Source organism: Channa argus, chromosome 13 (assembly GCF_033026475.1).
Source record: "Channa argus isolate prfri chromosome 13, Channa argus male v1.0, whole genome shotgun sequence".
In the NCBI taxonomy this organism is placed as follows: domain Eukaryota; kingdom Metazoa; phylum Chordata; class Actinopteri; order Anabantiformes; family Channidae; genus Channa; species Channa argus.
Genome location: NC_090209.1, coordinates 9,315,063 through 9,340,142, shown reverse-complemented (window position 1 = coordinate 9,340,142; position 25,080 = coordinate 9,315,063). Strand labels below are relative to the sequence as shown.

General features: G+C 40.0%; 1 protein-coding gene across 3 annotated transcripts; it reads right to left on the bottom strand.

The window, feature by feature from the left end:
- Positions 1 to 3,150: 3,150 nt before the first annotated feature.
- On the bottom strand, positions 3,151 to 24,344 carry LOC137139976 (fibulin-2-like). Of its 3 annotated transcripts, none has more exons than XM_067527951.1 (17): positions 24,197 to 24,344; positions 20,741 to 22,147; positions 16,186 to 16,300; positions 15,643 to 15,772; positions 14,378 to 14,579; positions 13,200 to 13,418; positions 12,376 to 12,486; positions 11,697 to 11,810; positions 10,734 to 10,865; positions 8,493 to 8,630; positions 7,255 to 7,395; positions 6,895 to 7,023; positions 6,193 to 6,318; positions 5,664 to 5,780; positions 5,413 to 5,541; positions 4,915 to 5,038; positions 3,151 to 4,670 (listed from the first exon to the last, which is right to left on the bottom strand). In XM_067527951.1, exons 2-17 carry the CDS (start codon positions 22,047 to 22,049, stop codon positions 4,313 to 4,315), a joined length of 3,594 nt encoding a protein of 1,197 aa, XP_067384052.1. In that variant the 5' UTR covers positions 22,050 to 22,147; positions 24,197 to 24,344; the 3' UTR covers positions 3,151 to 4,312. The 3 variants fall into 3 exon arrangements, with proteins under 3 accessions (XP_067384052.1, XP_067384053.1, XP_067384054.1); XM_067527952.1 differs by having other exon boundaries at positions 11,697 to 11,798; XM_067527953.1 differs by having other exon boundaries at positions 20,801 to 22,147.
- Between the last annotated feature and the right edge of the window lie 736 nt (positions 24,345 to 25,080).

Sequence of the window (25,080 nt, the reverse complement as noted above, 5' to 3'; positions counted from 1 at the left end):
AGAACCTGCTGCCAAGGTGTCGACCTGTGATTAAGACTCCAGTAAATCCTCCCACCCAGGAAAGGATTGGAGAGGAGTTTCGCCACAGGTCAATCCACTTGTCTCTAGCTGCCCTGCAGGCTAAATCTCATAATCTCTTCCTTTAGGCCATCTCTAAAGTCAGACTGGAGGCAAAATGTTGTTTATTAGGGGTTGGTTATGTTTTTCTGTGCATGCAATATGATTAAGTCTAATCTCAGTTATGGAAAATTAGTATATGTTGCAATATCCTCTGAGTGTGTGCTAAGATGACACACGCATTGAGCTATCAGGTGCCTCAAAGGTGCAAGCAACTTTACATACCTTTCTTCATTCTCCTCTCAGGCAAATTCCTATCTCACTATCTTTCTTTCAGTGTTTCTTTTATTCTCTTATTATTGTTCTTTTTCCTACTACTGTACAATATCTTGCACTGTACCTTTGTATCCTATGTTATTTTTACTTTTTTAACATATTGATGTTTAGCCTCACTAATATTTTGTTGGTGCTCACCCTGCGTATGAGTGTGGGTTTTTTTTGTTTTTTTTTTTGGAGCTGTGTAATTGTGTCTTAGACACAAAAATCACATTTGCTGCACGGTTGATAAACGACACCAATTGCATTCGTTTTCAGAGACTGAGCTCACAAAGGCATCTTTATGATCCCTTAAGGTAATTAAGGTGTTTTTGCAGGTCATCAATCAAGATCCGATAGTCAATAAAACTGCATATAATAGAAATGTTGACACATAGTATAATTGTGGTGCAGAAACTCACTCCACAGACTGATCAATCACTCTGCAGTGCTTCTAGATCTACTTCTGACCCAGCCAATTACACTAAGCAGTGGGAGGCCAGGGGTTCAGTGTGTGCACTCTGTGCCCTGCTAGCTACTGTATGAAGTGGGCCTGGCTGCAGATTGTTAGCCTCAGTCTAATCTAATGATGCATACTTCCTCCTGTTTATGGCAGCCAGGGAAGAGGGAGCGCTAGCCTGTGCTTGTCTACTGCTGAGAATGCCCATTAATGCTGTTTTCCCCCTCAGGTGATGACCACCTGAGCTATCAAAGACAAACGTGTCTGTAACACCACCCTCCCTTTAGTCCCCTTCTTGTCTCACTCCATCCCCAGTCTGCTCCTTACAATTCACATGGTGCATGCACAGTCACAGATGGCAGTATTTTCCCTCCAAAAGTGGGCATTTTTTATAGTAATTTGATTTTGTATATCATTAAAAAACTCTTTAGCCAGCAGATATTGGGTATAGTCACAAAGTAACACAAATGCTGTTTAATACTATCCATTAAAAGTGCAGAACTTTGCCAAGGGATTGTCTGTGTTTTCTGACACTCATCTAACACAACAGAGGTGACAATGTTTTGGGGGGTGTAAATAAAAATATTTACAAATATCAAATATACATATGTATTTAAAATTTCTTCTCCCAAGATAAAACAGAGATCTAAATCTGAGCAGTTTTTATTGGAGCTACTATCTATTGATGATCTTTCTAACACTTCTTTCGCACACATTTTGGCAAACATTAGACATTGTGGTCAATGGTACTTTATCGAAGCATTTTACATAAAATTCTAATTGATCTTTGGCAGCGACTATAAAATCTAACTTTAACTATAGCGTCCTGACCTGCTGTGAGACAGAAGAGGCTCCATTGGTAAATGTAGATGTGAAATCAACCCTGCAAAGGTTACACATACTATAAATAATAATAATAAATTGAATACCTTGTATGTCACCATTTACTACTGATTTACTCTCCATTTATTCTATTAACCCAGATTTTCCACACGGTTGGTCAAACCCTGTCCAACCAAAACATATGAATTTATTAAATTTTAAATTCTTCACCATCAAACACAATAACAAATGTTAGTGCTACCAAGTCATGTGTGCTGGAAAATCCAAACAATAAAATATAAAAACACTGAGGGATATAGTTTCATTTTAAAAAATGTGTGATAATACTGAGGCTTCATGGCACGTTAATCTCCAATGAATTTGTGGTGACTTTGCAGTGCCACTGGAAAGTTTGTGAACCCCTTTAGTATTGTTTTGTTGGGGGAATGGGCTAAATGTTCTCCAAGCAGAGTTTTTTTTGTCTCCTCTGTTTAATTTATGTCCCTTTATCTAGTTTTTAGCTAGAAACACGAAAAAGCCTACTATGTTCACAAACTTTCTAGGCTACTGTATCTGTGCCTTCTACAATGGTTCAGTCCCATATCTCTGATAGAGTCCTTCTTTCCTTGTCCAAGACATTTTAAAACTTCCTGTAAGAGTCCCTAAACCCATAATAGATGTACGTATCTTCCCATGTCCCTGAGACACTGCACCACCTAATCTTAAAGAGCAGATAAAGCTAATGAGGGGAAAGAGACATCAATCACAGCCATAGGGCTCATTATGTATTGTACATAGCAAGAATGGCATCTCAGTGACTGGGTGTGTTTGAAAGGTTGAGTCAGTCACACACACAGCTATTATTATGAGTTATGACAGGGGGAATGTCTCAGACGAAAGGTGTATTGATTGTTTCCTTGACACTTTTCGCACTAACCCGCGATTATCATTTTCAATAAGCACAGAGTAAGGGAATAAATATAAAGTAAGAACCACTGAAATCAGTCTCTTTTGTTGAAATGACCTTTGACAGTATAACTCATCCGAGAGAACAGAAAACTGGGAAGCAGCTCTGTTTTGATGTGCAGCATGTGTTAATACAGCTGTCACAGAGACACAAACACACCCTTTCCTATGATTACAGAAGGTCCAGGACGTTCATTGAACTCTGAACAGTGACAGCTGACTGCTTTATAGCTTGAAGAGAAGTCGATTAAAAACCGAACCAACTTAACTCCTTGCTTTATTATATTTTTGAAGTTTAATTGGTTCAAAGGCATCTTAGGGAGCTGTCTTAATGAACCTCTATTTATGTTTTTAAAAATTGTTTTCTTTTATAACATGTTCCGGCTGCCTTGGGGGCGAAAATGGTTCAATTTGGGGATGTAGGGCTGCATTCATCCTGTAGAGGGGAGTGTAACGCTTTCTGTTTTGCAAACTGCAATAAATGGAGATAAACTTTTAAGAGTTTATAAGATGATGCATGTAAGTATAAGAAGACTATAATGGTTTTATTTCAGATGTCAAAACAAAAAATCAGTCATCGTAAAATGTGCATTTGTCAAACAGGCATGTGTTGATGGACGATGCTGAGGTTGAGTTCACGTGCAAGGTGTGAACAGGTGTGTAAATAGGTATGGATATTTACAGTGTGACATGCCCTGACAAGAATGGATTATATACTTTAACAACTTCAAAGAGGAATAATATTCACTACATACAGTGTATTAGCAAGAACTGGTGCATAATCCAACAAGTTTGGAAATTACTGAGGAATGCTTATAACACAAAAACACACCCCTCACACTCCTGAACAAACAATATCCCTCCTAATAAATATGATTACACAATACTCTCCAAACCACAGAAATGTTTTCTTTAATATTTTACTAAAATACGTTGAATCTTATGACTTTTGCATAAAAATATGATACATCCATCCATAATTTGTGTTGTTAAAGGGATACAAAAAAAAAACACCAAAGAGAGCAATATTAAATTAGTTTTCCAAATATTTTAAAGACAAATTAAAACATTAATAAAGGCTAAGAGAAAGGAGACATATCTTCTAGGGACAGTGATGGAAAGATTACAAGACACTTATTTGCATTTACCACAGTGTTCTCACATTACTAATAACGCGACGATACATAGGAGCAGAAAGAGTTGAGATACATATGTATGAAAGCTGGCAGATGCTGGTTGTCTGCTATCATGTAAGAATTTTTTTTAGATATCAGGAAAAACCCCTTTTTGAAGGAGGTTCCAAAGGCTTTTAAATATTTCACTCAAATCTTGTGGCTGATATTTTGCCGTATCCCACATAACCTTGTATCTCCAAATGTATTGTTTACATTCAGATATTAATTGATCCACTGCAGCTATTGACCTTTTTAAAAAATACTGAAGAGTGAATTGCTTTTCTCTGCCATTAAAATTAGTGGCATGTTCATTTGCTATTCAAGAGCAAAAAAAAAAAAGGAACTGGTTTCACTCCACGACTCTTACAGTAATGTTATTTTAACTGCAAATACACAAAAATAAACTTTCCAAACTCGTGACATAAAGTGGTATATCTTTTGACATTATTAAATAGAGATATGACAAGTTCTATGAGCTGTATTAAGGTCCATAGTGGCCACAGATCAGCTCCAACAGTTAGAGTGAACTGGGTGTGATGAAGACATAGATCCTGGCGTGGAAAGTGGTAAATGTCCCCTGTCTCCATAGCTTCATCTCTACATTAATCAGGAAATCCTTTGGACCCTCAACCTGCCTGTGCAAATACACAGCACCGGTGTAAGCATTCAGCTTCCTGGTGCTGAAGTAGTTTTCCTCATTCCCCTTTGTGATGCTCACAATAACGTTGTCTCCGGAGTAGGCAGGGGAAGGTCCAATACGGAAGATCTGAGCAGGGACGATGATGTTGGACTGGAAGCTTAGATAGTAGTAGGTGATTCTCTGAGGAGAGTTTTGACACTCGAGATAGTTGGGACAGCTGATTCGCTCACAGCGCCTTCATGGGGCACAGGAAAGGTTAGAGAGGTTCTAGTAGTTTTAGAGATTTTCAACATAGGAAAATCCTCTAAACACAATGACTTCTCTGTACAAAGGCAAACACGCAAAGCTATATTTTCCAACGGTTGACCACAATGAAGTCTCTGAGGGCTAAATTACAACCCTTCCTAACCTACACCTAGTTTTTTAACCTTAAAAGATCACAGTGAACATGTCTATGTTAAACCGATGTCATTACTTACGTGTCAGACACTTTGCGGTAGTTCTGTGGACAGTCTAGAGAAAGACAGCGGTACCCTCCTTGGATATTATAGCAAGTCTCAGCTAGAGAGCAGTTATTGGTCCCTGTGGCACACTCATCAATATCTAAAACACACAGTTAATACACAAGGGCTGGTTTACTGCCTGGAGAGGAGGAAGTGTGTTGTCACAGGATGATTGAACAGGAAAAGCCTCATTGCAGAAACATGTAAGATAAAAACTGGACCTTGTGGGGAAAATTTGCTCAAGTAAAAAATTAAAATTAGCAAGACAAAAACTTTAGGCCATTGAAGTTTTGTGGACTGTGTAATTACTGAGCCACTGTAAAAGTACCAATTACATTTATCTGAGTGTATCTATTGCCATACACTTTATGTAGAGTTAAATGGGCGCCGAGGCATTTTTTACATCTATTTGAGACCAAAGCTCACTAAGTGCATATGTTTCTTGTGTTGTTTTGTAGGGGGGAGTGTATTCACCTCTGCAGGAGCGTCCATTTGGAGACATGGTGTAGCCATATTCAGGACAAGCACACTGGTAACTACCTGGAACGTTCACACACCTATAGGTGCAGAGGTGCCCAATGCTTTGCGAACACTCATCAATGTCTGAGTGACAAGGAGAAGAACCACAAGGAAGAAAACCATGTAAAAGTGTCTCATCAACTTGTGAAAGCATAAAAGCCAGTTATAAATATGGTGCTTGTAATGTGTAACAGAGCGTGCCGCACCATCACAGGTGTGCCCATCCTCCCTCAGGTAGTAGCCCTGTCTGCAGTAGCACTGGTAGGAACCGTAGATGTTGGCACACTCCTGACTGCATGGGGTGGCCAAACACTCATTCACATCTGGAGATTAGAGGTTAGAGCTCATTACTGTCACAATTCACTTGATCAAAGGATTTTTACTGTTGTTATTCTAACCTATACAAAAGATGCTGTTATTGAGTCAATTATGTTTTTACTGTTTCGTGCCCGTAGGCACGACACAAAAGGCAGTATGACATACTGTACTGATATCTTTAAGTGCTGTGCAAGTTCAACAATATGCTTTGCAGTGACCAGTTTTCACATCAGCTCAGTTCATGAACCTGCAACTTTTCTGCACACACAAGCCAACAAACTCATAGAAACACAGGCATATTTTCATCTGCAAATTCACAAAAACATACGACGACGTGCATCAACACGCTCACATGGGTGCATGCACACACACACACACACACACACACACACATGCAAGGCGTACATTAATACACACCTTCGCAGTTCTTGCCATCACCGGATAAGCGGAAACCAGTGGTACATGAGCATTGATAGGAGCCCGGGGTGTTCTCACAGGTCTGGGCACACAGACGGCCTGGGTAGCGCCAACACTCGTTTACATCTAAGAGGAAGAAGCAGTGTCATCATAGCTCTGTAAGCTTTATTGCATTTGTGTGCTTTCACCCATGTGTGCAAGTGCACATGTGCAACCAAGCGTGTTCAAGTTTGTTGCCCTAAACGACCCCGTACGTGTGGATTCCTGTGCGTGTTTGTGCGTATGTCAATAAGAGTTTGATGTCAAGAGAACAGCTGCCTGCTGACAGTCTAAACACTAGACTCCATTGTCATGAGAGTCACAACACAGTGAATCACAAACAGAAGGAACAGCAGTAGCAGCAGGGGTCGAACACAGTCACATGCAGCAGGGGATGTGATCTGTAGCCCAGTGGCTACTGCAGCAGCCAGCAGCAGAAGCTAGAAAACAGACGCATCTCTTCCACCACAGAAGACAGAAGCAGCAGAGTGAGCAGACAAAGAAGTGGGGTGGTTGTTCAGTGAGGGTGATGAAGTACAAAAGGAAAGAACGAATAGAATGGGCAAAAAAAAAAAAATCTAAGGCACAGTAGGGCAAACTGAAAACTTATTTTATAAAACCTAACAAGTTGATTTCTAGTGATATATGCAATGGCCGACATACCTACACACATTCTCCTGAATGAGTCATATTGATATCCTCTCTGACATTCACAGCGATAGGAACCGGGCAGATTGGTGCACTGCTGCCCCTCTCCACATCGATGCAGACTGCTCTGACACTCGTCCACATCTACAAGACACAAAGGAAGAGTAATGAACTGTAAAAGTCAATACAAAAACAATACAAATGTTATTGCTATTTTTATGTCAATGCTATTTTTTGATGTTAGTGTTTGAATTTATGCAAACTACACTCAGTTCTCTCTAGCTTGCACCACTGTTTTGTCTCACAATGTCCTCAAGTCTATATATCAAATTTGATTACACATACTTCACTTGTATAATTGACCACAAATCTTACCAACACATCTGGATCCATCGGGACTGGCATGATAGCCACGGCTACATATTATCTTCCTCTGGCACATGTAGGATCCTGCTGTGTTGATGCAGTTAAATCCCGGGCTACATGGTGGGGCCAGAGTACCACACTCATCAATGTCTGGTACAAAGAGAGAGAAAGGGAGTGAGATAAAGGTGAAGAAAGACAGAAGAGAAGCTAAGACCCCAAAGGCACAAAGGCCAGGCAAGAGGACCCAGAGGGCTGCTCTTTAGCCGCACTGCGATATCAAAGCAAACACACATCACTGTTGTATTCGCCTGGATAACTTTGTTGTTTGTGAGTCTTTTCTCAGCTTTTTTACATTTTACAGAGCATTTCATTTACACACCTTTTACAGTGTTGTTGGTTGCCTCGACATGCTGCAGTTCCTGCCCCTGGGGGCTAATTCCACAACATCAGTTTGTAATGGAGGACGACAGAGCATTGGCTTTTATCCACCCCTCTGCAGCCCCTAACAGCAACCCCTCTGATCTCCTGTCTGTGTGGCATTTAACCCCTCTGTCACTGTAGCTCTGCTGATTCACCTGCGTGTTGTACAACCATGTGCCTACACAGACTATGATTCACCTGTGGGGAAATGTCTTTTTGTGTACCTGCCCTGGCTGACTTATCTATGTTTGGGAACAAGATATGGAATCTCTAAAAACAACAATAATACAGACTGTTGTGCAAAACTATTTCATGCTTCTATGCTTTTGTAAAGTCTCACTACCTGTGTATCATTTTAGATCCTTGGTCTTATTCTTTCAGGTTAGTGTTTAGATATGTTTTACTTGCATTACCAATTCCCTCTCCCTCTCTCTCTCTCTCTCTCTCTCTCTCTATATATATATATATATATATATATATATATAGTTTTTAGGATTACTTTTGAATTTTTTTATTCTTACTTTTATCGCTACAATATGTGTTTCTGTACCTTGCCAGAGATAAATAAAGCTGTAATTAATTAAATAAAGTTAAAGACTCTTGTTGGCTTATTACTATTTAGACTGTAAAACTGAAGACTTACAAAATAACAGGTACTAATGCTCATTGACATTTTTTTTATTAAAAACACTTATGTTTCCTTTATAAATGTCCACAATTTTAACAAGAATCAAGTGAACTTAATTGGCCCATTCGCTCAGTCTTCGACTCATCTGCAAACAATGGATGTTGTCTAATCATCTCAGTAGGAAACTTATTGACTTTACCTATACAGTTGCCTTGTGCATCCAGGTTAAATCCCACAGAACAGCGAGCTTTGGGATTGCACCTAAAGGAGCCTTCTGTATTCACACACTCAAAGCCAAGCCCACAGTTATGGCTCCTCTGCAAACACTCATTGATATCTGTGGGAGAGGATAAATAATGAGAATGACAAGTGAATAAATTATTAAGAGGAAACAAAGCAAAAAACAAACATTATTAGTTTCCCTCTAATAATCTACTTTGTGTTAACCACAGTGCAGGCTGCTAGTCGTGTACATGCTTTACCACGTTGCACCACTGGATGGTACTGTGGTCAAATGGGAGATTGTACAGGTACTGCTTTTTAATTTTGTTCATTTCTCATAAAGCACTGGCTGTCAGTACTAGAGAGGTAAATGAAGAGTAAAACATTTTTATAACAATTTAGGAATCTTATCTATGCTTATTAATTTTGTCACAGCAGAATGATCTGAATGTCAATTCAGTTATTATTGACATTTAATGAGTCAAAACAGCCAAAGCCTCATGCAGTGGTCTGCCTGTGCACTGTGTGAGTTTGACATTGCAGTGTATCCCCCCAAACCTCTACTATTATTCAGGCATCTGCCTTCTGTCTGTCTGCCTTCCATCTCTGTTGCCATAAACCAATACTGGAGGGAAATCACTGCCCAAAGACCACAAAATGGGGTGCATACTGTATCTGTGTATATGTGTGTGTGTCTGTGTTTCACTGATGTAATTGCTGTATGTGTTTACAGGGGAGGTCTCACGTCTCTTAGCAGTATATAGTGATTGAGCATCTTGCTCCTTGACAGAAGCCTGGTGGATTTAACAAGGGCTGAGCGAGTTTAACACCAAAGGAGATAGAGAGACAGAAAACCAAGAAGCAGGATAATTATGTGAGAGATTGGCTGTGACCCCCCCTCCCCAGCAAATTAAAGCAACACAGTGAACCTAAGAAGCTCAAAGAGTTCAATTGCTGCATGTAAAACTTTAACAACTTAAACCTTGCTGACTGTTTTTATGAATAGAAAACATTTACGCAAGTATCTTTTTTTCCTGATCCAGAGATTATACTGATTTTGAAAAAAAAATCACATCTATATTGATTTTGAGAAACAGGAACAGGAAGTGGCATACGATTATCTGTAGGCTGTATGTATCTTTATTTTACTTAATAATATATATATATATATATATATTTGGGTAAATTCGCACTACAAATGATTTTGTCCTTTCACCTGGAAAAAGCAGACATGTTACTGAATTAGATTAAGGGGAATTACTATTGATGGAGAGAGTAGATTCATCTGATTTTGACTGTATGTTTAACACGTGTACATTCCAGTTTGACTTAATAACAATGAAAGAAGAAAAAAGAGGTAACATTTTTTTCAGGATCCTCCAACACACTATATTAAAAAAAACTATGACAGTGTTGTTGCAAGATTGCAAACGTATTTGTGGTCTTAAGCGAGTGATCCTGATGAGAGAATGAAGAGAGCACAGTTCAGTTTTTCCCTGTGTGGTGACTTTTTTTTATCAAGTCAAGAGGACACTTTCATTACAGTCTCTTAATAAGCCATGAATAGGCAATAGGTGCCACATCCCAAAGCTTTATTTCTCTCTCTCCACTTACTGTATGCCGATGTACTAAAGTGGCAGCTATTTTGAGGCTTAATATTACACATACTTTCTTCTAAAATGCTCACTTTGCCTGATTGAACATTCTTTAAGTTCACAAGGAGCTGCAGATTAGCTGAGTCTTCTTGGCTGAGCCAACAGAAACCCATCTGCAGTGGCAAATAGCACATCTAAAGCTCATCTAAGAGGGCATTCTTCCTGAACACCACAGCTGCTTTATGAATGAGACCTCTACACAGGCTCGATTTATGGTGCATAGAAATAATGAGACATACTGTACAGGGAGTTTTACTATTGCGTCTCAACGTTGGGCACCGTGCCAGGCAACTCTACATGCTGACAGTTAACAGCAAGCAAATGGTACGAAAACAGTTCGCTGCAGTCATCATTTTTTTATTCTTTCTTTTGTGTGTGGCCACACATGAAATTACATCGTCACTGCATATGAAGGATAAAAAAATAATCAAAATTTACTCACATAGTTGGTGAAAGTATTTGTTTGCATAAGCAATGTGTTTTCCTTACATTGTGAACATGAAGCATCACAAATACAAATATCGGTCTGATGATTAATAGTGCTGATAAGTTGTGTTTTTTACCTTCACAAATGTCATTGTTTATCTGGTATCCCGGGGGACAGGTGATCACTCTCTGACAGGTATAACTCCCTGCAGTATTCACACAGCGTCCATTCAACTGGCAGGCATGGGCGGAGAAACACTCATTTATGTCTGGATGTTTAAGAAAAGAATCAAAGACAAATGTGTCAGGGAAGAGAAAAAGTGTCATAACAAAAATTGCAAAGTAGAACTTGCTTCTGTCAAAAGAGAAGACAAGGAGATGTAAAAAAAAAAATACAACAAAGTCAACTGAGCTGTGGCCTGTGTCTAGCAGTCAGCAGTTAGAATCAGATAAAACAGACAGGTCAGACACATCTCTGGGGGAGAGATTAGGGGCAATGCCACTGGGTACAACATCTACACAATGAGAAATTTGCCACCACCCTGAGCCGCTCTCAGTGTCACTGCCAGAGTTTGCTGCTGTCAAGCAGGAGACAGACCAGTGGTTATGACCTAACTCAAAGAAATATCATCGGGGAGACGGCTTAGACATGTTGAACGGTAGTTGTGATGATATCATGATAAAACACACCACCCACCAACATCCTGACAGGCGTGAAAATAAAGTGAAGTGTATAAAACGTGTGCAGTCTGTGGGATGTGTTGTGATGGTGCATGGACAGTTGGTATAATCCCCATTAGACTCAGCTCATGAGAAGGTGTAAAGAATTTCTCCTTTATCGGTTGCTATCAAAGGGTGTTACTTAGAGTAAATGGGATTAAAGATGTACTGTCTCTCCTCTGAAAATCTACAGGTGTTGATGAGAGAAAGGAACAGATCAGTGGCAGACATTGCCAAGAAACTCCTCCCAACTGGAACCATCACCTCTGGTTATAGAAGAAAGCTGAACTGAGGACTGAAATTATTTCCATTTTTCATTTGTAGGATTGCACACAATGTCTTCATGTTACCCTGGTGTGATATAAAAACAATTTTCTTACCTTCACATGAATGTCCATCAGCCCTAAGCGAGAATCCTGGAAAACAGGAGCATTGTGGCCTTCCACCCACTGGGGTGCAGTGCTGCTCACAGGGGTTGTTTCCTGCAGATAACACTATCCAATGAGGTCAAATGAAATATACTGTACTGGTAATGTACATACAATACCAGTGTTTACAGTGACACAGAGAAAAGCTTTGTAAACTCTGTTTGGGAGACAGAATACTGTAATTGTTTTGCCATTTGCTAATTTCCTCGCCACATGATGGTCTCTGAGGTGGTTGTGATACATTTCCAAGGTTTGGCCCACCATGTGGTGGACCTCCACCCTAGTGTCATGGAAACCAAACAACAGAAATAAAGTGCGAAGCCTGCACAGATTATAATACAGAGAAGTTGTGGGAACGAGTGGCGGACGCTGAAAACAACCTAACCTTTGATACTATCTCACCATTTGTGTTTGACATTTGCAGCACAATTGTGTTTTATGGAAAGGGTTCGTTTGAAATAATAACAAGTCAATCTACAGCAGTTGGTGCTTTTTCTCTAAGAATATGGAACTACATTAGCATGCATGCTTCAGTTTAACTGAGATGTAAGGATGGGTGAAAGTGCTCATTGTGAGCTGTCAGGCCTGCCACTCGTTCTTCCCTCATTAAGCTACACTGTAGGTTTCTCACCTTCGCAGGGATTGAGTGGGACGAGGGGCTGGGAGGGAGGCGTAAGGGGCGAGGTGGCCTCCCCTGCTGCTCTGTCATCCTCATTCAGTGTGTTCTCTTCACCTGCTGTCTCTGCAAGAACATGAAGGATCTCAGGAGTGATGAATTATAGGGGAACCAGTAATTTCACCTTTACATCTATTGGGCTCTTAGTTAGAGACTTAACACTTGTGCAATTCCTGCACCTTCTCCAATGATATAAGGCTCATAGCTAAAGATGAAAGTTGTAATGGTAGTGCAGGTGAGACAGGAAAGAAAACATTGCCTGCAGACAAACATTTGGTTTTATTAGTGCACCCCATCCCATCACTGTAATTTGCTAAGAGCTCTGGCATTAGTATCTTGTTGAGACAGGCTTGTAGACAGACTTGTGTTGGTGAAAGCCACTGTTGATTAAAGTCTCGTACAATACATACAAAAATGTCATAAGGCATAACCTAGAAGTTAGTTCAAAGATGTTTTTGTATAGTTTTTTCATGCAGCTAAAAAGCTTTTTGATAAAAGCAGAAATGTGACAGTTGAACACTAGTGGCAGTCCAGGAAAAGGATGTTAGCATGTGATTAGACTATTTGACTATTATTAGGCAATATCAGGCCTTGCAGACAGGAAGGACCACAAAGACCAGGAAAATAATACACTGTGATTGTGCAGACAAACTGCTACAAATGGGGTCTTCCTGACAGGACTTTGGACTGTAAATCATATCTCAAAGAACAAGTGGCAAAGAGAGTCACCTTCCTGTTAGCACTGTGTAACAAAGTAAGATTGGCGGTCTTCACTTTACCTTGTGCACAAGTGAAAGCATCCTCTTGCAGCACATACCCAGGGAAGCACTCACAGTGGAAAGAGCCGGGTGTGTTGACACATCTGTGGTGGCAGATGTTGTCCTCATATATCAGGCACTCATCCATGTCCTCCACCTCAAGAGGACCCTCCACTGTGTTCTCCCTATCCCGCTCCTCACCAATGGAGAAGGCCTCTTTAGCATATGGGCTGTCCGATACTACAGGACACATAGAGAGTGGCTGATGTTCTCACAGTCCATAAAACTGTATAATTGCTGTACATGAATAACCACATAAAAGAAGCTTTATCTCTCTAAAGGAAAACCTCTGTTATAAACAAATTAAAGCAAAGGCAAAATAGCCAGAAAGATAAGGGCAATTCCTTTTTTTCTTGTGTGTTTTCATTGCAATGTTTATTTTTACAGGGATAAATATACAGGACCATGGCCACATACCATATCATGCATATCCTTAACAAGTTGGCAACACCCTTCCCTTGACGGGTTCATTAAAATACGAATGCAGGAGAACGAGATGTACAAAAGGAACCAGTGAAATTGAAATTAGAGAAATACAATGATTGATGCATTTTGCATTGTATTTGTGCTAACAAAATGAGTCTGGCTGTATGTTTCACACACAGCAGTGTGTTTAATTTAATGTTGGATGGGAAGTGTTTGGCACAATGTAGAAATATAAATCAACTGACTAAGTAGCCATAAAAGTAGATACAAATCCTAATGCAGGTTGTCTGATGACTGAAAACAAGCACAACCTGTACCTCACAGGATTCCATTTTCTTTTTAAACAGAGAGACTAAATCAGTACAAGAGAAATCCTAACAGCAGAGTGGTCTATTGAAACAGAAGTCAATACAATGCTAGGTAGGCAAACAGGTATTACATTTCTTAGAATTACAGTGCAGGGGTGAACCAGGCTATTATACTTTGTTTTGGGAGACCTTTGAGGTGGACCATTTTTCACGAATGGTACTACAATGCTTCCTTTTAACAGCTAGTGTAAAGAAAATAGATTGTCTTTGGTTTGAATCAGTATGTTTCCCTGGCAGCCAACCAGTGTGTATTACATTCCCTCACCCAACACTATCTCCTCCTGCGGCATGATAAATAGAGTTCAAGGGTGTGTATTTGTGTGTGCGAATATTTGTCGAAAATACCTTTTTCTGGTGGTGGAGTGGGGTTGAGAGCAGGCTTCTCTCTGACAACGTGCCAGTCGGCTTGACTCTCAGCCCGCCATTCCTCCCCCTTACAGCAGGATAGAAAGATGTGTCTGCACTGGAAGCCCAGGTACTGGTGAGCTTCGCAGCTGTGTCCCTCACTGCGAAACTGCAGCCCCAGTGAACAGCAGCCACAGCACTCCTGTGGGTCACACTGTGGGTTTTTACACAGGTACAGGCAGTACGTATATAGAGTAGCTGCTGTACTTTGAAGAAAATTTTAAAACCACTTTGTCCAATAATTTAGTTTCACTGCAATTTATTCCTTGCATTTGCTGCTTATTAGCAGATGTTAGCACACTAAGCGCACTATGATGGAGAATATGGTAAACATTCCTTGCTGAATACTTGCATGTCATTGTCATGATTTTAGAATTTAACTCAAAGCACACAGTAGCCATGTCATAAAAAAAAGCCTCACAGCACCATTAGCCCGACTTTGATAGTTACAAGTCTTAATTTAGAGCAACTTCATACTTGCTCCCAGCTCCTCAGACACATTACCACTGTGAGTGCATGGGCCATGGTGAAACATAAAACTAAGGAAATGGATGCTGTGATGTAGTGTGGCTGAAGATGGCATAATGTCACTAAATCTACAGACGCCCCACAGAAAGGTAGCGAAAGCCAATATATTACAGCTGTAGTGCAGGACTGAGTCCATGATGGCTGCTTGCTGCTCAAGGGCCTCTGAGTAGGTGAGTAAGTATCAATTAACACACAGGTCAGATGGCAAATACATGGCTTTGGTAATCAGCTCAAAAACAAAACAGTTTTGAGGACATTATGAATTGACCTCCCTAAAAAGACCTCTGTTGACCACATCTACTGTTTTACAAGAGCAATTATTAGGTCATGTATCTACAATCTAGAGAGACCAAACAATTGACATCTCACATTTTAAATGCTGAGGTCTGCTTTGAAGATAGCAAAGCCTTAGGACTGTGGAAATCTTCAGTTGCCCTCAATTTTTTTCGCCTAAATTAAATAAGTTAATTAAATATTGGCACCTCAGTAGCAATCCTCTAGCGTAAAGATGCTCAAACACTGCACACAGGTGTTTACTGGGTATTCAACTGTAATGTCATTGTCAATTGCTAATTAAGACTGTAATGGGCTTTCATTTGAAGTTTACAGTGTCATCAAGTTTAGCTTTGAACTCAGTGAACTGTGTTTGCCCTTTGCTGTGGTATCTGTTCACTTGCCTTGTAGAAATCATTCCCACATTTATCGGCGGCATCATCTTCACACATACGTTCTGTTCTGGCTGCATTAATTCCAGCTATACATCGACTTTCTGTGAGGGAGCCGTGGCAGCACTGTTGTTGGGCAGTCCTGGCAGAGAAAGACACACACAACAAAGAAGTGCAGAAGTGTTTTAACTACAGTGAAACAGTGGGCTGACTATTCCTCTCATGAGTGCTGCTAAGTTTTGATAAATGTAATTAGAAATTGAACTTAAAGTATTATTAATTTAGCAGTCAAATATCCGAGGCCTATTCACTGTTTGCAACAAAAAGTAAACTTAAACGTGATTGATATTCACAATGACTAAATGTGACCCTTGATTTTTCATTATTTCTTTTGCAGCTTTTAATAATGCCACTATACTAATCTATCTTCAAACTCACGGTGTTGATAAGCCCACTGATCAATGCTCATCTAGCTTTCCACAGAAGACTGTTTAAGATAATTTACTGCGTGTCGAAAGATAAATGATGTCAAGAGGTGTTTAATATTGGTCTTACCAGCAGATGGAGTGCCTATCTTTTGTAGGTGGCTCCATGCTGCTGCAGTGACCATTAGTTGAAGCCCACTTCTCCCCTGTCTCACAGCAGGTCTTTACAAACTCCTTGGCAGACACTGTAATGAAAAACAAACACCCATTTTCAGATTAATTCCACTCAGTCTAGCCAGTGCTTCAGAGAAATCACATGAAATAATAGGCAACATGAGAGTTCAGCTGGAACATGGTTAATATTACCATCAGAGAAATCCATCAGTGATCTGCTGTGACATCTGGTTACAGGATGTTTGGGGAAGGAGGTTGTGCATCACTTGTCTAATAGAAATAGACTTAGAGCTGGTTTTGGTGACTACCTGCTGAGAATAGCAACTACAATCTGTGTTTTTCTTTTCAAGACTCCTTGACTTTGGTCTCACTTTCACTGGCAGGGTGCAGGATGAAACCCCAGACTCTTTAAAATTACATTCAAAGTAAAACTGACCTTTTATGTTCAGAGCTGGAGCACAGTGAAAGAATAACACATTAGCACTTCATTTAAATTGGCTCAGACAACCAACAGAGCAAAAACACATTATCTAGTTAGGAAATACACACCAATCAGCCACTACATTAAAACCACTCAGACTGATTTGCGACTATCGAGCTGGATTCACAGTGAGCTGTGGAGCATTAAATATTCCCTATGCTGACAAATGTTTAATTCTAAACATATAAAGATTTTGCTTCTTACTCAGGTGGAATCAGTTCACTTATCTTAAAGATTACACAGATTTTTATGTTTTCATCCAGAATATGGGATGTACAACATACACAGCTATATACAGTTCATGTTTACAGAAAATGTAGCACAAGAAATGACTTTAGAAGGAGATCATGTTTCGTGGATGAGCGATAAACAATTTTAGCTGAGCTATACAGTATGTGATTCGTACCAAGCAGGTCTCCTCCTGTTTTTTTGGATATACCTTCTAATTAAACCTATTTTATTGCTCTGTGCTGTGCAGGAAGAAGCTAAGTTGATTTATTGTGCTTGCACAATGGATATCTAAATTTGCACTTAAATGGTGGAGAAGGAGGATCTCTCTCTGTTCCTGACCTGTCATTGTATCCATCTAACAGACCAGCATTAGCACCACATGATTTTCTTGTGTCCAAATCCAAAACTTGTGACATCACACCACAACAAATATAGAGCTGGGCAACTTTCAACATGTCTGGAGGTTTCATAAAGTAGTTACTGCCACTTATCAAGGCTCACATGTCTTCTTTTTTGTGGACGTTGCAGTGATTTACAATACAGGTGTAGAGAAAAGGACCAACAATGTGAATAACAGCACATGCCATGGGTCCCCCGACATCCAAATGTATGTGGTTGAACATGTCAGATGATTGATGATAAAAGCTTAAAAGCATGTCTGTGTCTGTGTACCTCTGTATGGGTGTTTGCCTGGAGGGAGTGACACAATATACTTCTCACCTTTAACATGAGCACCTTCAGAGATATTGTGTCTTCTGCAACACATAATCACTGTCCAACAACAGCTGGCTGTAATGTACAGATACAGGGAGGGTGCTCCTGCTATTATCATGACTTCATTTCCAGAACAGCCAATTCAGATTTCAATACTTGACAACTTATGGCTTAATCCTCCAAGGATTTTAAGCCAACCATCATGTAATTCAGGTTTTGCAATTAATTGGGGTTATAGTTAATTAATGCCAGCCCAGAGGGCTTGCCTGTGTCTTTGCTGGTCTTCCACCGTTACCTCAATTCCAATTAAACCATTACTTACTTGTAAGTAAGGGTGCATTTATAATTTACAGCTTACATAGACACATGGTATTTTTTAATGTTTCTCCTATGTAACGTCAGCATTAGAAACTCTTTTTGAATAATAATTTGGTTAAAATGGTTTTCTGCTCGACACATCAGACCAATTATTCTCCACAGTCCTGTAATTTGAGCCTGTTTCCCTTTGCCTTATTATGTCTGATATATTCCAGGGTGTTCGCAAAGCAGAACAAAGGAAAATCACTCATTTCTTGCCAGAGGAAACCTGTCCAAATCCCGATTTAGGATCTGATGGACAAAAATAATACTGAGCAAAAATATTACATAACAAGTTTAATGAGTCCCATTAGAAATCATTACATCAGCGAAGCATAAGTATAAGATTTCACAAGGAACTTGTAGTTCATATTTGGAGGAGAAAAGATGAATGACTTTTTGTATTCTAAGACTGAAAACATTTGTGTAGAGCTGCACTTTTGTGCTACAGTGCAGGACAAAGATCTGTTATTGTGTTACAATTTATCCACAATCTCTCTTTACTTACACAGCGGGTCTCTTTAATGCGTGGTTTCCTATTTCTGGAGGTGACATCTTTTTTTTTTATATGCATGGGTGACATGTGGATCAGGTGGTTTTTCAGTAAGTACATGTTGTGGAAAGGAGACCAAATTTCCTGGAAATGACCTGGAAGGCACCCTAGATTAACCAGTGTTATCTGCTTAAAACTGATTTTCGTGCAGAAGAAATGCACTCTCATATGGCCAGCTCTAGAATTCACCCTCCTTTTCATCCTAAGGAAAATTATACATCTGTTAATCCCACTCCCATATGCAGCATGTTGTGACTGTCCTACCGAGACTAAGTGCTTGAGCTGGTTCCCATGCTTCACCCATGGGTTACACCAACTTCCGCCCATGTCTTATTCTAATTAAGTTGATACAATGTCTGGTCTTTAGTAAAGCAGAAGGGGAAGTTACTGACAGCAGCGTGTGTGGAGTTATGCTTCAGATGAGGTGATCTGCTGGGGAGATTTGGAAACCAGCAGCCTCAGACAGTAGACGGTAATCACCACAGCTCACGTGGGAGCCGTGTGTAGTGTCTGGCAATCAAGCAACAACAGTGGTCTCATTCATCACATGGGTATTATGCTGCTCACAGGTAGAACCCTACAAGAAATCCTAAACCAGGTCCAGCCCAGCACCAGAAAAGGCTAAACGATCCCATCCCCCTTCTGAGCATTGCGGCTGCTTGGAAAGAGGGTGGACAAACGAGCACGAGTTATTGACTGAAAGAAAAAAGAAAAACATTTGTCTTGGACCATGTTCCACAGCAAAGCACCCCATTTATGTTTAGTGAAAAATGGCCATGAGCCTGTTCCTTATTCCTGATTTCTCTTTTCCTCTCCAAATAACTTTGGCATCCTCAGCTAATAGCACTGATAATAGGCATTAGTCAAAGCCCTTATCAGGTGAAATGTTCCTGTCTGTGCTCGAACATGTCACTGCTTTGGAAGTCTTCTTTTAGTCCAAGGACCTTCACCAGTGAACCCTTACACTGGGAAGCCAGACTAGTTCAAGCTTCTTATTCCTGGAAAAAATATACATCCTACTCAAACCTGCTTCCATGAAGCTATAATTTACTACTGAATAGCTGGAATTCATCCTATTTCATTTATGCATGGTGTGAATAGGATGTCTGTCAAAGCAAATACACAAGCTTCTCAATTGGTTCAGCATGCACACACAGCTTCGTATTGTACCCAGACTTACAGCTATTACATTCTGTAACAAATTCCATAATGGCAACAAATGGGGAATTTATTTACTTAGATTTTCCAACTCTGTATTGGTAAATAGATTTGACAGGTACAGCTGAGTTCACTCCCACAGAAACACCTAACATACAGTATACATGCATGCACTAAGCGTACCTAGAGTCAGGTGCTGATAGGTCACAAAAGTCCTGACAGGTCTTTCGTACTATATTTTAAGGGAACTCTTATAATAAAACAAAGAAGACATGATGTATTTTCTCATATTTTCCTGTGCAGTGTAAGTCATCTTTCTGACATCCTAGCAGTCACTTCATGGTCTGCTTTCTATCGCAGATTGGTCTACACGCCTTAAAGGAGGCGGATCTATTTGGAAAAATGGTGATAACCACATGAAAAACCCAGGAGGTACAGAGCCAGTAAATTCACCAGTGCCAAGTAGGGAGATTTATTACAATTTCAACTGCACTTACAGGATTTAGCAGCTATACACACAACAATAAAACCACCTAGGGGTTTTATTGTTGTGGCTGATCACTGTAATAGATGCATAAATGTGTAAATATTATACCAGGTTCAGTAATAATCACTATTTACAAACCACTAGAGAAATAAATATAGTATTCCTTCATTGAATGAATGAAAATTAATACAGACTAAGTATAGTTGTTTTCTCTTCTCTATAAGGTAGATAAATGCTATCTAGGGAAAACAGACTCTCCATGGACAATTGTTTTTCCTGGACAACTGCCAGCATGAATAGAGTGATTATGAATTGTTTCTCAAAAGACAGGATGTGAGAGGAGAAAAAGGAAGATGTGTTCTGCAAAAGTAAGAGCCAAACAATGTATTTACGTGTTGAATGAATCAAAACATTTTCTGTTTAGTGGATTTAGTTTGGACTGTTTTCAATCGCTTTGTACAAAAAAAAGAGTTAGGATCCTGCTGCTCAGGTCCAAATGATGTAAAGCTCTTTAGGATGTACAAACTAACCTTCTGTGTCTTCTAGTTGAGAGTTGTACTGGGTTTGATGTTGTCTTTGAAGCTGCTCACCATTCTCTCTTATCTTGGCTGGAGTTGAGTTGGTGGGTCTGAACTGTTTCGTGGAAAACTGCTCTTCTTGCCTGAGCTGCCTGTGCTCCATCGAGGCCTTTTCTTGTTCCCCGTGCCCAACAGAATGGGAGATGCCATGACTTCCAGTGGGTGTCTCTGGACTATGCTTGTGATGGCCAAAATGCTTGGCCACCTTGCTGTCATGGGCAGTGTATGCTGAATCTTTTATAGTGTCCTGCATCGCTTTGATTTTGTCACTGTTCTGTGTTATGGTCCGTTCACCAATTTCCTCCGTGGTCACTCTTTGTGTGGATGTAGTTGTTAGCAATGTTGAGGTTTCGCTCTGAGTTCCCGTATAGGTTGGGTCTATGCTTTGTGTGTTCTCACCCTCTCTTCTCTTTACTGAGTTTGGGCCCTTTTTTGGCTCTTTTAGCTCATGTCTCCTGTCATAATGTGAGCTGAAGGAAGTGGAGCTTGACTCTGCGTAAGCTGGCGGTACTGGAGTAGATTCCATTGACTGGGCCAGATCTTGGATAGTGGAAGATGTTGGCTCTGCTAGTGTATAGTCATAATCCTCTGTGCCAAAACTGGGTGGATCCTGCTTATACAGTGGTAGAGTGTTTCCCGGTGTCAGTTTGGAAAATGGCTCTACAGGACTGTCATGACGGCTGCTGAAGTCTCTCAAAGGATTGTTGTTCTCAGTGGTTACCCACATGGGTTTATTAACACCACTAAGGTCACAACCAGGGATATGTGAGCACATTAACTTACCACCTTCGTTTGGACAGTGGCAAACTTGGCATGTGTCGATCTGAAAGGAGTGTCCTGCCTCATACTTCTTGTTGCCATGGGTACATCCGATTCGCCCACATTGTGGACATCCATCTGCAGGTTGTATAACTTCAATGCAAGTGGGGGGAATTTCAGCACATGGAATGAAACGACAACTTATCTTCCCTCCTCCCTGGGGACATGAGCATTTAGTGCTTCCAAAATCCACAAAGTAAGATTCCCCCTGTGGGACTTTCCCATGCCGAAAGCCTTTTTGGATGCAGTCATAGTACTGGTAACCCTCACAGGTGCAGCCCTTCTGTATACAGGAGGGACAGCAGGCACCCGTCTCTAAAACTGTTTCGATGCAGTTCAGCAAAACGGGACAGTCCACACCAGTGCAGTCGTTCTGGCTTAGACAGATGTCCACGCAAAGACTCACCCAGCATAAAAACAGGCTTGCCCTGTGAAAGTTCATTTTGAATGAAATGTACACCAGGAAGTCAGCTCTTCAAAGTAAGCTCCTCTTCAGATCCGAGTTTATTCCAGATGAGACCTAATTTTGTGTCTTTTAGCCTGTGAACATAAACAGTGGTTAAAGTTGTATTTAGACAATAAAAGTTGCCAGGCATCCATCTTGATAATAATCACTGTTTTATTTATTTTTGGTTTGTTTTCACACTCGTTAACAACAACAAGTTTTAACTAAATAGCCTGTCTGTCTTAGTTCAACAACCTACCAAATGTACACTATTGCATTTTTTGGCACATCAGGGGATGGATTGGTTTATATTTGATTGCTTATGGAAATCTGGCCAAAGGTAAGGTTGACTGAGGGAAAAATGTGCAATAACAACCCAACTCAAATTGGAAGTTGTTGAAAAAACAGTAATGAAATAACAACACCTCCCCTCTATGACAATGTTATACTTTGCCATAGAAAAACAGTGTGTTGATTGTGGTGCCCAGATAAGTGCTTATCTGGGATTTCAATTTGCAGCATGTGCATTCTCATAAAATTGTCTGCTTCCCTAGAAAATAGTGGGGATGCTGTGCATACTAAAATACCGTCAGTTGAGTCCATTTTTAATATCTGTCTATATAAGCCAGCGGAGCATAAATTGTTTCAGCAAACTATGCTCTCAGGGACAGCAGTACTATTATCATACGGCAAGTGTTAAGTAAGTTAAACTACAGTACAGCTGAATGCATTTAATGATATTTCTGAGGGTTTTCTTTGTGTCCGATATGGTGCAGAAACAGAATGGCAGCAGAAAGTCACAATGTGACAGACTTGATCCTGTGTGTAAGTGATGTGAATTCAAATCTGAGACCATATTGTAAACCAGGTGTTTTCAGTTTGACCTTTCCTGTTTCTCCTCACTGTTGATATTTGTGCCAATAGCAAGTCCCGTGTGACAGATCGGGTTCCAAATGAACCATCTATTCAGTGTTTTGCATGACAAAGTTGTCTTTAGACATTTCCTCCTGTACTGAGTGCCAGTCTTTCCACAGCCTAATTTATTATCACTTTTCCCCTAAATGCCCCAAAACTCCATGTCCTTGGGATACAATCTTAGCAGAGCAGAAGCGGCTGTTCACAAATTACATCTTCTGCTTCTTCTTGTTAAGAAAAACAACCAAAAAACAGACCTAACTAATTAAATTCATTTCAAGTGACTCTACCTAATTATGCAGTGATATTGGGAATTTATTTCCAGCCAAAAGAAATATGCAGTAAAATAAAATTGAGAGCCAACCAAAGTGGCCTAGAGGTCAACAAAATAAATATAGCATGTGTACCTCTGTCTTCATTCCAACACAAAATACACTGCAGCTCCATTTTGAGAATCAGTGATCTCTTTGTGTGCTGTGTGCACAAAATGATCTTCCTACATCGTACTGTCTTTCTGCTAGTTGAATCACCCCCAACAGTCCCAAAATCCAAACTATGTAACATTAGGCAGTGAAAGGAAAATGTAACAAGGGAATAGGCCACTGGGTGATAAGGAGAAGTGATGGAGTGAGAGTGAAACTCATACATGTATGATTGTACCTTTTAAGACCATGATGGAGCTGCTTTTTGTGTAAGAATTCGGTATTTGGGGCTTTTTGTTCAGTCCAGGAAATGTCTTACAAAGCATTTTATGTTGTCTGCCTATCTCAGGAGCCAAACCCGACCTTCATCCTTGTTCACATCTTACATTACGCCAACTCACGCTAAAACATCGGTGCTTGAATATTTTATAAAATTTGATATTTTAATGACATAATTAACTACAGAAAATGAGACATTTTAAAGTAAAATGCACATTTTGGTAGTCAAACATTTCTTTATAATTTTAGCGTGCTGGATGAGCCTCAGCCTCGGAGGTGACTTCAGAGTTTGAACTTCACAGTCGTAATAAGGACGGACGTTTGGAGCTCGGCGCTCATTTCACTCCCCGCGTTGACTGACCTGAAATTCACTCTCAAATCCATATCGGACTATCAAAATACGAGCATTCTGATCACAACGCCTATAATCCAGATATTTGCCTCCCTGGGATTAAGTGAAAATCTCAGTTGCTCAATGTGGCAAATCGTGCAGTGACCGAGAGTTTTAATAAAAGTCACGTTGCCTACCTTGCAGTGTGTGATCCTGCAGTGCTGCTGTGCCCCTGAGGGAAAGCTGTGCGTAAAGTTTATGTCCTGACTCTGAATTTGGAGGCTGGGAGCGCCCTCGCTCCTGTTTTTCTGGGGAGGGCGGATCAATCTTTCACAGAATTTTTTTTTTTTCGTTTTACAGCTTTCGAAATGATGTATGTTCCTCTTTCTTACGATTATGTAAAATACAAGAAATGACACTGACACGACACAGACGTCAGAGTCAACTAAATGGTAGAAAAACATGTGATGATCCCAGTTTTACTTTGGAGACTGTGTAAAAGTATTTGAGAGACTCTATGATGATACCAGAGATATAAGGGTGGCTCTGACCACCTAGTTTTGTAATAAGAATCTTCACTGTTGTTTGTATTTCAACATATTGTGTTCACAGTTGAAAATTGGACGTTTCCTCCTATGCAACAAGTCTCACAGATAAATGAAGCTCATATAATCATTACATGATGTCTGGGAGGTTTGTCAACACAGCTTTTTGGCAGGTCAATTATACTACAAATGTCTACTGAATTTGAATGAGTTTTAACTTTTAAATATTTCTCAATTATTCTCTTTGCCAACAGAGTAAACTTTTATATATAGTATTGCCTTGTTGTTTACACGATTGAAATTGAATCAATGCATTGTTGGATAGTGTTTTCCACCTGTTGTTTTCGTCTGTGTGAAACCCTAATTTTAGGTGTGGCTGTAACTCAAACACAGACTGGCTGAGGAAAGTCAAGTGAAATGAATGAGACCCTAACGAATATACAGTAAGTAAAAATAAGCCTCAAGTTGCAAACAGTATATTTTAACATATTTATGTTAAATACTTTAAAAAGGTCTGTATCATTTCACAGAAAACA

Coding starts and splice junctions, on each gene's coding strand:
- LOC137139976 (XM_067527951.1), bottom strand. CDS start 22,049: ATGAACTTTCACAGGGCAAGCCTGTTTTTATGCTGGGTGAGTCTTTGC. Junction 15,773..16,185: donor GATAGGCACTCCATCTGCTG/GTAAGACCAATA, acceptor TTTCTCTGCCAG/GACTGCCCAACAACAGTGCT. Junction 14,580..15,642: donor GTGGGAATGATTTCTACAAG/GCAAGTGAACAG, acceptor TGTGACCCACAG/GAGTGCTGTGGCTGCTGTTC.